The sequence below is a fragment of the Lottia gigantea genome (genome assembly GCF_000327385.1).
Source record: "Lottia gigantea unplaced genomic scaffold LOTGIsca_1, whole genome shotgun sequence".
Lineage (NCBI taxonomy): Eukaryota > Metazoa > Mollusca > Gastropoda > Lottiidae > Lottia > Lottia gigantea.
In genome coordinates this window covers 8,550,544-8,564,733 of record NW_008706746.1, presented here as the reverse complement: position 1 = coordinate 8,564,733, position 14,190 = coordinate 8,550,544, and the positions used below count along the sequence as shown (strand labels likewise).

The window sequence follows — 14,190 nt, the reverse complement described above, 5'->3', positions numbered from 1 at the left end:
TAATGAGGACAAATCTGCATAGATATATTGCTGGAGCTTGTTTTTGATTCATTTTAGAATATACGTATTTGTGGCATAGACTTAAGCCACGTTTAGACAGCCATATAGATTCAGAATAAATACAATATTTTATTTACAAGACTTCGTCAATTACATATGAAATGTTTTTACAGTGCACATCAATCAAAAATAACTTTTTAATGTCTGTCATTTTATACAGAGCCAACCAACGACCACATTAGTTTCAGAAACTAATTAAAATGTTTTAAATGCAGACATCAACCAAAAATAAATAAAGTCTCGATGACCACTGATAATCTTTATACACTCCAGTCCACTTTCAATCACAAGCACCAATATTTTAATACTGGACATCAATCAAAGAAACATAAATTTTTATATCTGTTGGACATTGATGATCTATATACACTCCTGTCCACAAACACTAACACAAGCACAGTCAACTCATTAAAGCCCCTCAAACCATTACACATTGCATTATAGCTGCTGCTAGCTGAGAGGCTGTGATATCAGGTCAATGATGCCAAGAAAATGATAAAACTATGAATTGTGACATCAATCAAACAAAGATAAATTTAAGTCTTGATGACCACTGCTGATCTATATACACTCCAGTATGATCATAAGCATCAGTCTACAAAAGTCCCTCATCAAATATAAGTTCCACAGCAGCATTAACATCACCACCAGTTTGTACCAAAGCTCTTCTAGCTCTAGTTTCATCTGTTATACCCATATCTCTCATTTGTTGTACAGCTTCCTACAAATAAAACGAATTTGATCTCATAATCGCTTTAAATTTTCTTCCTTGTATTATCTCCCTTATAAACATAAACTGACAGAAGTGATTCAAGTTTGTAGACTTTTATTAACAGATTTAAATGACTTTAAGGGAAAACTGTATCAACACCTTATCCACAACAGTGTACAATTTCACATTCTCATTTTCTACACCTTAACAGTCTATTGAAGGCAGTCAGTGTCCTGTTGTAAACTTTTAATCGATCTTTAACATGAAGAATCTTCCGTACAAAAGGCCTACAGTTTTCATTCTTTCAAATGACTTGAAAACTTTCTTTTCAAAGTGTGAAGGAAGTATTATCTTTGAATCCAGGCCATCACTTTCAATAGCCAATATAGAAAAGAACTTACTGTCGAGACAGAAGCTTGCTGAGCTGATAACATAGCTTGTTGAAAGAATTGTTCTGTTATAGAAGAACTAGATTGACTACTTCCTCCACTCGTACCAGATGTTGCAGCACTAGACTAAAATACAAATATTATAGATTACATATGATTATACATAAACAGTATTACAAATATGAACAAATCAGAACAAGTTTCACAGATAGCTGATCTATTATGGACTGTATCTTTACTGATGTTTTGACCTCTCTTAAGATGCCTGCAAACCTTAAATTTGTGCACATATTGAGTAACAAGGAGTATTGTGTTCAGTGGTGCAGTTGATTTGCATTTCATGAAATTCAAGGGCTGTTGAAACACAATTTCACCAAGATTTAACAGAATTGTTTTAAAGCTTGTAACGACCATGATTGGAAAGTAATATCAAATTGCCAGGAATACCATATTTGCAAAAATAGTGCACAGGCAAATATAATGTGCATTCCTTATACCCCTCAAGTAAATCTAAAACACTAGCTGTCACTGTAATAATATGCATCCCTTCCAGACAAGAAAACAAAACATGTATCAATGACAATTAAAGACATATTATGTTACCTCTGAGCCTTGAGCTTGCATTATAGCTGCTGCCAGTTGGGAGGCTGTGATACCAGGTCGATTCTGAATCAACAAAACAAAATAACTATCATAAAAAATGTCTCCACAAGTCATCTTAATATTTCATGAAATTATTGGGTTAGGGCTGTCGATTTACTTCTCCGACTATCAAGACATTTTTAAGCAACCTTATGTTTTAAGCCCACAACAATTTAGTACTTTTCGAATGTCTGCAAGCTTTTCCCCCCATTTCCAAATTTTGAGGTTTCCTTGGATTATTAAAGATGTATATAATTAAGAGTTTTAACCAATAATAAATGTCCATGTATGTACAGTCTGGATGAACAAAAAGACTTTTTGATCTTTCTTAATCTGCCACTCATTGGAATTCTGCTGGTATTTCTCTTCTAATTTAGCTAATTATGAATTAATTATGAGACAAACTGGTATTTTTCCAAGTCATTAGAACACATCTACTTTCTATTCGATATAAGTTTGAGCATTTTCATTTTCATAAATGAAAATAAGGGAACCCATCTTTAAATCATTTAAATATAGAAAGAATCGAACCTGAGATCTCATTCCAACTCCTGCTTCATCCTCTTCATCTGACATCTGATCTATAGAGTAAGTTCCTGAAAATATACTAATTCTTTTAGCAGAGATTCTTACAACAAATAGTAAATACTTCTAAACAAACACCATAGGCTGTGTATTAGCTGTCAGAAGTGAGTTGGATTGACATTTGCAGAGCGAATAGGTGGTGTTTGTTTTAATTCTCAAGGTAAGAAAATGTTTTCATCCTCTTATACCATAATCATTATCAACTGTAGATTGATGAGATGCTCATCAATGCTACATGTAAAAATTACATCTTTAAAAGGGGGAGTATGAAAATATACATAGAATAATTGAACTTAAACTTGTAAGCCAGACATTTCAGCACCGCAAAGAGAAGAGTTTGTAGTAAAATAGATATATTAGGCCAATGTACCTGCCGATGAGGCAGTAGCTCCTTCTTTCCCAGCCTCTTCATTAACAGTGGTAGCTATGGACATAGCGACTGGACCAAACACAGGATGTCTTGACAATAATCTATAACAGCAAAGACAAGAAATCAAAAAGTTGTCTAATAATTCTATTTTATAGAAACTCAAGCTAATTATGTTCTTACACAGCACTTTAAAATTTTCAAAAATTTGTGAAAAGTACTAGAGATGTACAAAAATCACATAATTCCTCCAAAAACACCTCAATTTCTATGTATGTCTTATCTTTATATGGCAGAATCTCAAGAAAATATGACTCATCATTGTAACTTTCAAACGAGGATAATTCTGAACACACACGGATTTGAAGACTCAAATTTCGACAGTGAGCGGATATTATTGATTATTAATATTACTGATAAGATTAGCTAAAAACTTTCATGTTTCTGAGACTAAGGTACGGTTGGTTAAACAGATGGCAAACCTGTCCCTTTAACAGGTTAAAAATTAGATTCATACTTATAGCTGTAAAGATATCACATATCTACAAAACAGACAAAAATATTATACAAAGAGTCTCAGACTTACAAACCTTATAGTGAGAAACTTGGTAAGAAAACAAAAGGAATTGACTTACTTTGATAGATTACTGGGTTGAATTAAACTGACTAATAAACCAACATCCACCAACATAGCTGAAACATATAAATTATTTCATTAACTTCAAGACTTATATCTTTCCCAGCTTTCTGACTCATAACCTCTCTTCTACCATAATCATGGTATAGAAGTCAATATTCTAACTGATTTATATGAAATTTGCCTTTAAATACTGATACTAATATACTTACATATTACAGCTGGATCTGAGACTAATCCAGGATTATTGGAGATTAATTCATTCATCTTTTTAGGATCATTTAAAATTCTTTGAACCTGAAAGTATAAATAATGTTCAACATAAAATTAAGAATTAAAAATTTACAATTTGACAGGTTCAGAATTTTGACAGAAAACATCATAAAATTTACACCTCAAATATTAAAACAGAAACTGTAATGTTGTTACTCAAAATTTCACAATGTGCAATCTTCAGACAAATGACCTATTTCAGCCTGTGTTCCTATAAGTTATAGTTTGTTACAACAGCCTGTCTTCCTATATGTTATAGTTTGTTACAACAGCCTGTCTTCCTATATGTTATAGTTTGTTACAACAGCCTGTCTTCCTATATGTTATAGTTTGTTACAACAGCCTGTCTTCCTATATGTTATAGTTTGTTAAAACAGCCTGTCTTCCTATATGTTATGGTTTGTTACAACAGCCTGTCTTCCTATATGTTATAGTTTGTTACAAAAAACATCATAAAGATAACAACTACAAAATGTAATCCGTAATCAAAAGGCCTCTGTAAACTTACAATTTGATGATATGCTGGTTTCCTGATGGCTGAATTTATAGTGACAATAATCTCTTTTTCTGGTAACTGATTTATCACTTCTGTGAAAATAAATAAAAATCATTTCAAAAGACAGTAGTTATTTAGCTTAATTGGCACATGTTAAAGATTCTAATTCTCTAAGTGCTCTAAAATTCAAGTAGTTTCCTGGTCTTACAATTATTTGTCCAATTTCCACTATAATAAGTTGCTAAACCTACTTATAAATACACTTGTGATAGTGGCATTTGCAATCCCACATATCTTAATTCATGCAATATAACTAAGACTACAAGGTCTATTATGCTGGTAAACAAAATAAAGTTTTAGCAACTATTATCATAACTATGAGTAATAATGAGAAAGCACATGTGACATAAAATTTGATTTTTAACTGAAACATACCAGATTCTTGAAAGTTAGGTTTTGATAGGGCATAAATTGTAGAACCCGATTTGATTCCATATTGTTCAATTTTATCATCATCTTTTAATTTCTGACCACAGTACACCAACTCTGAAAAATGTTACATAGATCTTAGATAGTCTAAAATTATTATAGTCTACTGGCAGGATTGTTCAATAAAGCTTCATAAGCCAGACAGCTGCGAAATACTTAAGGTGTATCTAGAGCCAGTTGATATGAATCTGTCATAAATGTCAAATCTTAGTCTATGACTGTGCTCATCATAGTAAATGCATCGGCCTTAATATCATTTGGCCGCGAACGATTCACAACAACAGCATTATTCTACTAACTCAATAATAAAAATAACAAAATATTTCTACCAATTATGATATAGGCCCCACATTAATAAACAATTGATCAAAAATATTCCGTCTTTGAATCAATGACTCAACTTTTTCGCAACATAATAAAGAAAGTTCTCTTTGTTTTATTTTTTAATTTTTCTACGATATTCTATCAATCTATGCTCTACCTATATTTCTTTGGTCAGTTTTTACAGCATCTAGAACATCTTCCTTAAGTTTCTTCACTGAATCTGCTAAATTAACAGTATTTAATTGAAATTTTTCACTTTTTCCTGGTAAAATTCGATTACAAACATTCACGACGGCCATCTTGGATTTTTCACTCGCTTAGCGAAAAAATGCCTTCCAGAGAAGACGAGCTTGGTATCAAACTAATTTGACCAGAGAAATTTCATTATAGGGCGAGGGTATCCGCTCCAATTAAGAAATTTTTACATCCGATTTGTTGAATTTCAGAGCGGACAGAAACCCAAAAGTTTGTACAGGGAATAATAAAAAATTTGGTCGTACTTGTTTAAAAGTCCCATTCTTATAATCCGAAATAACTGTAAAAATAAATATTATCAGGACATTGCTTTCAATTTCAATCCTAAACGAGAATCTATTTCAGAATTAGTTCATTCAAAAGCAAGATTTTAGAGTCAGGGTGAGGTAGAATTGATTGAGATTTTATCCATTGATACTTTACTTTGACTTTCGTACTCTGATCTTTACGTTAGATAAATAGACAAGGTGCAAACTGTACCGGTATGTAAAATAAGTAATCTTTTTGCAAGATCAAGGAATACAAAATTCAAAATATATCGCAAATTAGTCAACATGGTAAAATTCAACACTCTAATTCAATCGACCACCAGTTCTGGTTCTTAAAACAGCAGTACAAATATCTCGCTAATAATTCGTTTCCGGACTATATTTGTTATCAGTGAAGCGAAACTAATTTAGGTTCAAAGAAAAATGGATTATGAGTATGATGTTGTGATTATTGGTGGTGGAGTGGTAGGATGTGCTACACTCTTTATTCTTTCACAAGACGGATATAAATGTCTACTTGTAGAGAAAAATCCTGAGATATTGAGTGAAGCAAGCTCTGGAAACAGGTAAGTTGATTTGGACATGGAATTTATTTGATTGTATAATCCATGGGAGATAACCCCAAATTTATATTTACACCTGTCAGACCACATTGAATGAGGTGTGTTTTTTTTTTGCAATATAGTTCATGGAGGTAACTCAAACTTTTTTTTACACCACATTGTCAGACCACATTGACTACATTTCAAAATTCGAGAGAATAGTTTTGCTGAAAAAGGATTTTATATCTTAGTGCTTTTTTTTTAGTGGCATGCTCCATACTGGTTTTGACGCCCCTATCAATAGCAAAGAGCTTCACTGCATTAAGCTATGCCAAGATGAAATCTTTCCTCTATTGGATAAATGGAAAGTTCCTGATAAAAGAACTGGTGCTATTATGGTAGCCTGGAACGAACAGCAGGTATGCTTCTTCAGTTAGGGAATCTGAGCGAACTTTATTCGAATCAACAGTATAGTAGTAGTAGTAGTAGTAGTATCAACATAAATCATAGTTCATATCTAGGCTAAAATAAGGATTAGATTAAGACTCGACATGGCCCGTGCTTTTTATAGGGATTCTAGTCTCATATCACCCTAACGCTCGTTTATGAAACCAAACATATACCTATATATGGTTTACCTAGCCTACCAACGACTTCACGCTTAAGGTTAAATTGGCATTGTAGATATTATGAACTATAAAAAGTTTGAAAAGATAGAGAAACGTTATTCATTGTTCGGTTCAGATACGATCACGAACATATTTTTATATGCGATTTTTCTCTCAGAGAAGAAAGCTAGCAGATATCCAGAAAAGTTCTGAAGACAAGGGTGTTGTTGGTGATATGTATCAACTATCAGCTAGTCAAGTTTATGAAAGAGAACCAAATCTAAACCAAGGAGTACAGGGTGGTATATGGATACCAAATGAAACTGTTTTAGATCCTTGGTTGTTTCCTGTATGCATGGTTCAACATTCTTTACACAGGAACAGCAAGGTTAGGATTAAATAACGCTTTAGCCTATTCTACCCAGTTTCCGCTTTCCGTGTCACTTGCTGGAGAGTAGAAATCCAGTTACTAGTTTGTCTACAATGAAATGAAAACGAACTAGAAATGAAATAACAAATACACGTACTAAGTTATCAGCGCGTATATGGCACAATGAGTGAAGTCTTTATCAAGAAAATTTAAATAGTCGTTTTAACAATTATCATAGGTATGAGGTTCATTTTATCCAAATAGCTTTGTTTTAGGCGGTGAAGTTAAAGTTATTAAAAATATCTTTTTCATACAAGACCATGCCAAATATGGTGCATGTCAAGGGTTGGGGTTTGAAAATGGTAAATATAAGTGAATTGTGGATTTTTAGGTTAAAACTGACTGTAAAGTAACAGGAATTACGCCAGAATATAACAGAACCACCGTTCATACTCAACATGGTGCTATAACATGTCGGGTAGTTGTAAACTGCGCCGGTCTTTATGGTGACCAGATAGATAATCTAGTCAACTGTCAAACATTCAGGTTAGCTCCTACTTAGATCTTTATAATCGATTGTCATCTCCTGATCAGTAAAGTTTCTAGTCGTTCTAAGAGAACGATTCGCCTTGTAGTATATACAAACAGTATACGTTAAAGATCTCATGAAGAATCAACAACCAAACCAACAACACAGAATCGTCCAATTTGAACCAATCCAACTTCCAACTACTACGACTACCAACAACCATCTAGTTTGCGATATCAGCATTCGCTGGAAGCGAACGTTAACTTGTCATCTACCAACCAACCTAAAGATCTCACTCTTGAAAGTTAGAAATCGAAATATGTAACAAAGTTGTTGCGCATTCATTAGCCGAATTGGGAATAGCAAAATTGTACATCAAATTCTATTTCTTCTCATTCTTTTCAGTATTAAACCAAGAAAGGGCCAGTATTTAGTGTATGGTCAGAACACCAGTGGTCTAATAAACTCCAGTATTCTACCCGTACCAACTGATAAAACCAAAGGGATTATAGTCTTTAAATCAGGTAATGATATTACATTCCATTCATTATGTGATACTTTTACTTCTAAATCATAAATCTCAGTATTTACTTGTCCGAAACATCTTCCCCTATTCCATCCTCCTTTGACAGCTGTTGTTGGCTGGAGGGTCCGACTGTTTTGTGGGGATTTGCGCCCGAAGGTGCGGGGGAAGACAACGTCATGCTGTGTGTCAGGAAAGTATCATTCCAGAATACGAAGATGATCTTTGTCTTTCAGGTCAATAGCCTTCAAAGAAGGTTCCTTAACAATTGTAATGACGTTTAAGCCAATCTAAAGAATTTGAGTTTTACGTCCCATTTTTCTGCATTTTTATGGAAGCTGCTTGTTTCAGTTTATAACAATGTAATAGTTGGACCTACAGCAGAAGATATTCCGAGTAGACAAGTACCACCTGAAGCGGATGGTATTATAAGATCGAAGTTATATTCAGCGACTGGTTCCACCGTACCATGTCTAAGTTCTTACTCGAATATCGGTGAATATACCGGTCTCAGACCAGCTACTCAGTACAAGGATTATCAGATCACTACCTTCCCAGAACGGTGAGTAAGGCTTCTTCCTTGCAATATTTACGGGTTGGGATAGGAGGTGGGTTAGGAGATGGGGATTGGGGTTAATAAAGATTACCACTAGGCTTTTTACATTGGCGACAGAGATATAAGCACAAACCTACCATTTTAAAAGGCTCCATTTCTAGTCTATATTTTTTTAATGTGGCATTTTACTCGAGAGCAACAAAGTTCAGCTATACGAAATAGTCAATCCAATGCTCGGCATTAACACCTTGCATAGTCATCTTCGTGAACTTCGTCTTATACCTTGACTGCAATGGCCACTATTCTTGTAACAAGGAATTCAGCCATTTGATATGATTATACCTAGCGATTACAACCCTCAACAGAAAGACTAAACATTATGGTCGAATGTTTACAAACTTCTGCCATTCTCACGAATTTACATAATGAACATACCAAGAAATTTATTGCATTTCAGAAATTGGATATCTGTTGGTGGAATCAGATCTACTGGTTTATCGGGATGTTTAGGAATAGGGAAATACGTCCGGGATGAAATTCGGGAGAAACTCTCACTGGAACCAACCTTTGGTCCTTCTTCCACCATCGAAACATTAGACTGGAGTTTTAGTCAGAATCATACTGTAAAATTTGCTGACTCGACCGAGTACAAGTTTGTCCATCCAATTACCACATTTGGACATCAAACGCACTCTAGCAGATTGTAACGAAACTGAAAGGATGAGAGTCACTGAAAGGAAATTTGTATAAGCGCTCTTCATCTACCTCATACTATCAAACTATATAGTGATCGCAATATGTCGACTCAACCACGTACAAGTTTAACCATCCAATTACTATATGTGGACATCAGCCTCACTCTAGCAGGCTGTAAAGACAAGGTGTAGACCGCTGAAATAAAATGTGAATAACCACTCTAAATCAACTAAGTACATCTTGAAACTGGGGTTCAATGACATTATACTTCTTTGCACCAATTGTATAGTTGGAATAGGCTATTCACTATTACAGTGTCTTCGATATGTGAATCTGTTGATTCTTTCGTTAGAACTGGGTGTGCATTATTTCTGGTGACAAGATAGTTTTTTAGATTTACTCGAGGGTTAGAAGGGATGCGCATTATATTTGCAATTGTATGGTATTTCATTTGGTTACCTGAACAAGTACATTTATTCATTAAACTAGGGCCTATCATATTTTCAACAGCCCTCCTCTCTGTAATTAACAAGAGACTATCTTATCCTGCTCACTCGAGTTTCAGATATACCCTCCCCTTCCCTTTTTAGGGTCAGGATTTAGCTGTTCAACTCCATATTACGAAAATAAATATATGACACGAGTTGCATTTTCGATTTGTAGATATTCATACTTCGTTAGTGATATGCGTTATCAACTGTCTGGAATTCTGAATCTAGTATATCAAGGTTAATGCTAACCATTAGGTTAGTGCACACATGGATTTGAAGGCTCAAATTTCGACGGTAAGCTGGGCACCCTATTGCTGATTGTAACTAAGTTAAAAGTCCTGTTTTTTAGACTATGGTATGATTGGTCAAACAAAGAGCGAAACTGTCCCTTTAACTACAATACATACGTCCGATATCAGATTCCTCATCACTAACAGTTTAAAAAAACTAATTTTCTTATTTATAAAACATCAACAAATACAGATAAACAATATCATGAACGATGATAGAAAACATTTGGAAAAAACTTCTCCATCGTCCAAATTCCACGGCCTGCTCATTATACAAAACATGAAGTTGACTTCGACGGTGATACTTTTGTGACAAGATATTTTTGGAATATTTTTTTGGAACATTTATTCTTCTATAACATCTAATTAAAAATTTCTATTGTATGACAAAATATGCAATAAATTTATGTTCTCTTGTAACTAAAGTTTTGATATTTTTCCACAATTTTTTCTGCCTTTAGAACAATATTTGTCCAATCGACATACATGCAGATAACTTCGCTTGTTGAAGATACCGGGAAATCTTGGCCAATATGGAAATGTATGTAACAGAGTCCTAAAAAATTCATTTGATACAAAAAGAAATCTTAAGTTTACATGGCCACTTTAGTAATTTTCAGCTTTGAAAAGTCCAATGACTAAAATATGAAAATTGTATTTTTAACAAACCAGTTTGAATATACATCATACCAGACATAGAAAATAAAAGGAGTCCAAAATATATATACATCAAGCATTTAGAAACATTACATCTTAAAAAAATATACTAAAAAATACTACTTCAATAAGAAGGGAAAAGCGAAAAGATTTAAAAACACTAAAATTACTAGAAAAAGCTAAAAACTAAATCAATTGGTTAAAACATTTAAATCAGAATAATCAAAGCTAATTTCTCTAAAGTTAAGCACTATTTATTACAAATATGACAAATACAGCTATCAAACTAAAGGTGGGGAGGAGGATTAAAGGAAGGGGTGGTGATAACTTTAAATACATGCAAATACCATTATCATTGAAAAACTTAAAGCACAACATTTTCATTTACTATGACATTTCGTGACATAATTCAAATATGAAATGTGTTCGAATAAAAATATTATTTTGTCTCCTATAACTCTCTTCTAGATTGCACGAACAATGATGGGCGACATACGGTGTGCAATAAGGCTAATATTTTAATCTACACTGCATTCTTTGGAAACTACATCCCAATTTCCATTTCAATACCACTATCCAAGGACTCAGTAATACATTAAAAAACACTATTCATTAATATCAATTAAATTATGAAAAAGAATTCAAGAATAATTATACTAAAAACTACATTATACTCTATCAAATATATATACTAAAGCTAAAAATATAAAATAATAAACCAACAGCGAAGCTAGAGGCTTCATATAAAACACAAACTCCATTTCAATCATGCCTTAATCCCCAAATGACATCAATTAGATCTTTGCATGTATCTTTTTTTCATATTTATAAAATCTCTTATGTTCTCAAATCCTTAATCATGCATCCTATAATACACATAAAAAATTTTCTTCCTACTTCTTCTCGTTGTCCCAACCCCAATGGCATGCAACCCGACCCTCGTAAATTACCCTTACTCCCCTCCTTTTACACAAAACCCCAAGGCCTATGTATTTTTAAATTCATCGGTGACCCTATATATGACATTCAAAATGACATTGACATTAAAAAAAACCTAATGTAAAAAATCTTCTTAAACGTACCAAACTCTTACAAAAGCATATTGTTACCACTGTAATAATTCATGAAAACGGCAACTGGTATTCCAAAAATATTAACCCATTATTATGTATATCGCGGCCCAACCCCACCAAATCTAAACTTATTACATCTACTAAAATTCACAAATGGCTCTCATTTACACTTGCAGTCATACTCTCTTGTAGTCTCTATTTTCCAAACCCTTTAGCATTCAGTAGCGGACAATGACGTTGTGTATGAGCACTATCTCCAGTAGCTTGACAAGTAGGACATGTATATTTCCTCAAAATAGGGCACACAACTTTACCCCTATTATCTTTTAACACATGAGTAGAATAATATTCATAAGTTTCACCATTTTTCTTACAAAATACACACCCCATTCGATATCGTGAAGATCTGATTTCTTGGTGAACCATCTGCTGAACTAACTGAGCCACTTCCGACAGATTGTAGTTGCTGCCTGCTGCTTCAAAATTTTGGTGTTCTATTCCACCTGCCGCTCCCATGCTGCCACAACCATAATCTGTAGGGTAAGATTTCGGACTTCCCTCACTATCTTCGGACGAGTTGGAGATTCCCCTGCATCTCAAAGATTGTTCCCAGATAATAGGTTCTGTAATTGGTCTGGCATCAAGTCCACTTGGTTCCTGCAATAACAAAAAAATAACATTAGAATCGACAAATAACACTTTAAACTAAAATGAAATACCATATCTGAGACGCAAGAAAGCGCCTATATTCTTTAAAGTTATTGTAAAGAGGTTTTCTAAATTTTGTATGTGTATCGGTCGGACACTCATGGCATCAGTTTTAACCATTCAAATTTTCAATCAGACGTCTGTGGTTCCTGTAATTCTGCAAACAATTTCTAAAGCTAAGTGTTTGATGACATCACAAATCGCGAAGAGCCTTTAGTAACAACGCAAATTGGACGATTAGTGGAATTTCAGGAACCTCATTATCCTCCTTAAACGGTGACAAATCTAGTAACGTCATATATATGTTGTTAATTCCTTTGAAAAATGTTCCTGTTCGGTAATGAAGTACCCGATACCGGTATGTCAATGCATGAAAATACGGTTAATGGACAAATCACGGTAATTCACCACGTAATGGAATATGGACAGTGATGTTCTGAATCTTTTGTTTCTAATAAATTGAAACAATCTGAATAACTAATTAAGAGATTAGGGGAATTAAAAAACAATACGATACCGTTAATTGCCACTGGGCTACCAAAATGTTTTAAACAAAGTAGATATATGTGGGGCCAAAAACTAAAACTTGTTATACCAGAATTATTCTAAAAAATCAAGAAAACAAGGACTAACCCGCACTTTCATCCGCCCGTAAACATCAAAAAGCCGGCATTTAATCCAAAGACAAAATTACGATACTTACACAAGGCGAGATAGGATTAACTTGAACAGTATCCGAGTTGAATTTGGTCACCTTTATCATTTGAGTATTTGGAACCTGGAACTCTGGAACATCTCTTGGAGAATTGGAGACATCTCTGGAATCGGTTCTTCTCGTGACAAACTTGGTTAAATCTATATAAGTAGCAAACGGATTATAAGGCTTGCTAGTCATCTTAATCTGTACTTTTTTCACGAATTCCTGAAAATTTTAGCTTTATGTTTAGCGTAATTAACAATGATGATAAGGCACTTTACGTGATCCCGTTAGAATCGTAGAAGAATGGTCCATATTTCTGTATAAGGGGTTGACGGGATTTACAGTGGTAAACAAAATCGAATTTTCGTTTCTTAATATCATCATTCATACATAAAACCGTATACATCAACATATTTTTTTTTAATTTTGTGATTTTGATTATTCACTTTTCAAATATTAAGACTTTTTCATTGAGAATGACAATCAACAACCCTCGTACCAAAATCAATCGGTCTGAATCTGAGAAGATTCTATAGGCGGGGTTAATACCATCAAACGAGTCGGCTAACAGGTGCCGACTTTGATCTGGCGTCGTAGTGCCCGAAACTCTAGGACATCAAAGAGATTTGCTGTCAAGCCGACGTTCTAAGGTCATATACATTGTCATGATAAACGTTATTCGGCACTTTTATTTTTCACCAACTCGATCCTTTTGTATTATTTCGGTTTGACCTAATAAATTTATTATAAGATGATATTTTTTTATTTTTGTGTTATAATGGGAACAGATATTAAATTGACAATTATGATGGGTAGGCACTCAGAACAATTCAATTAAAAATCGACATATAATTGTTTTTTATGCAGTAGAAGAAATTTCGGCTATGAGGCACAAACGAGAATCCAATAAATACAATATATAGTAACCGGTATCACCCCCCCCCCCCCC

At 33.9% G+C, this 14,190-nt stretch overlaps 3 protein-coding genes across 3 annotated transcripts; 1 reads left to right on the top strand and 2 right to left on the bottom strand.

The window, feature by feature from the left end:
* Positions 1-111: 111 nt before the first annotated feature.
* On the bottom strand, positions 112-5,273 carry LOTGIDRAFT_228134 (hypothetical protein; the record flags this gene model as incomplete). The annotated part of the gene is made up of 10 exons (XM_009045936.1): positions 112-781; positions 1,174-1,287; positions 1,765-1,827; positions 2,335-2,399; positions 2,759-2,859; positions 3,391-3,448; positions 3,605-3,689; positions 4,174-4,253; positions 4,597-4,707; positions 5,132-5,273. The coding sequence occupies 10 exons, from the start codon at positions 5,271-5,273 to the stop codon at positions 656-658; spliced, it is 945 nt and encodes a 314-aa protein (XP_009044184.1). The 3' UTR covers positions 112-655.
* Positions 5,274-5,921: 648 nt separating this feature from the next.
* Positions 5,922-9,333, top strand: LOTGIDRAFT_152500 (hypothetical protein; the record flags this gene model as incomplete). Its single annotated transcript, XM_009045935.1, has 7 exons — positions 5,922-6,064; positions 6,306-6,459; positions 6,785-7,036; positions 7,410-7,564; positions 7,953-8,071; positions 8,422-8,632; positions 9,084-9,333. 7 exons carry the CDS (start codon positions 5,922-5,924, stop codon positions 9,331-9,333), a joined length of 1,284 nt encoding a protein of 427 aa, XP_009044183.1.
* Positions 9,334-12,028: 2,695 nt separating this feature from the next.
* LOTGIDRAFT_102354 (hypothetical protein) lies at positions 12,029-12,223 on the bottom strand (the record flags this gene model as incomplete). The annotated part of the gene is made up of 1 exon (XM_009045934.1): positions 12,029-12,223. One exon carries the CDS (start codon positions 12,221-12,223, stop codon positions 12,029-12,031), a length of 195 nt encoding a protein of 64 aa, XP_009044182.1.
* Positions 12,224-14,190: the final 1,967 nt, after the last annotated feature.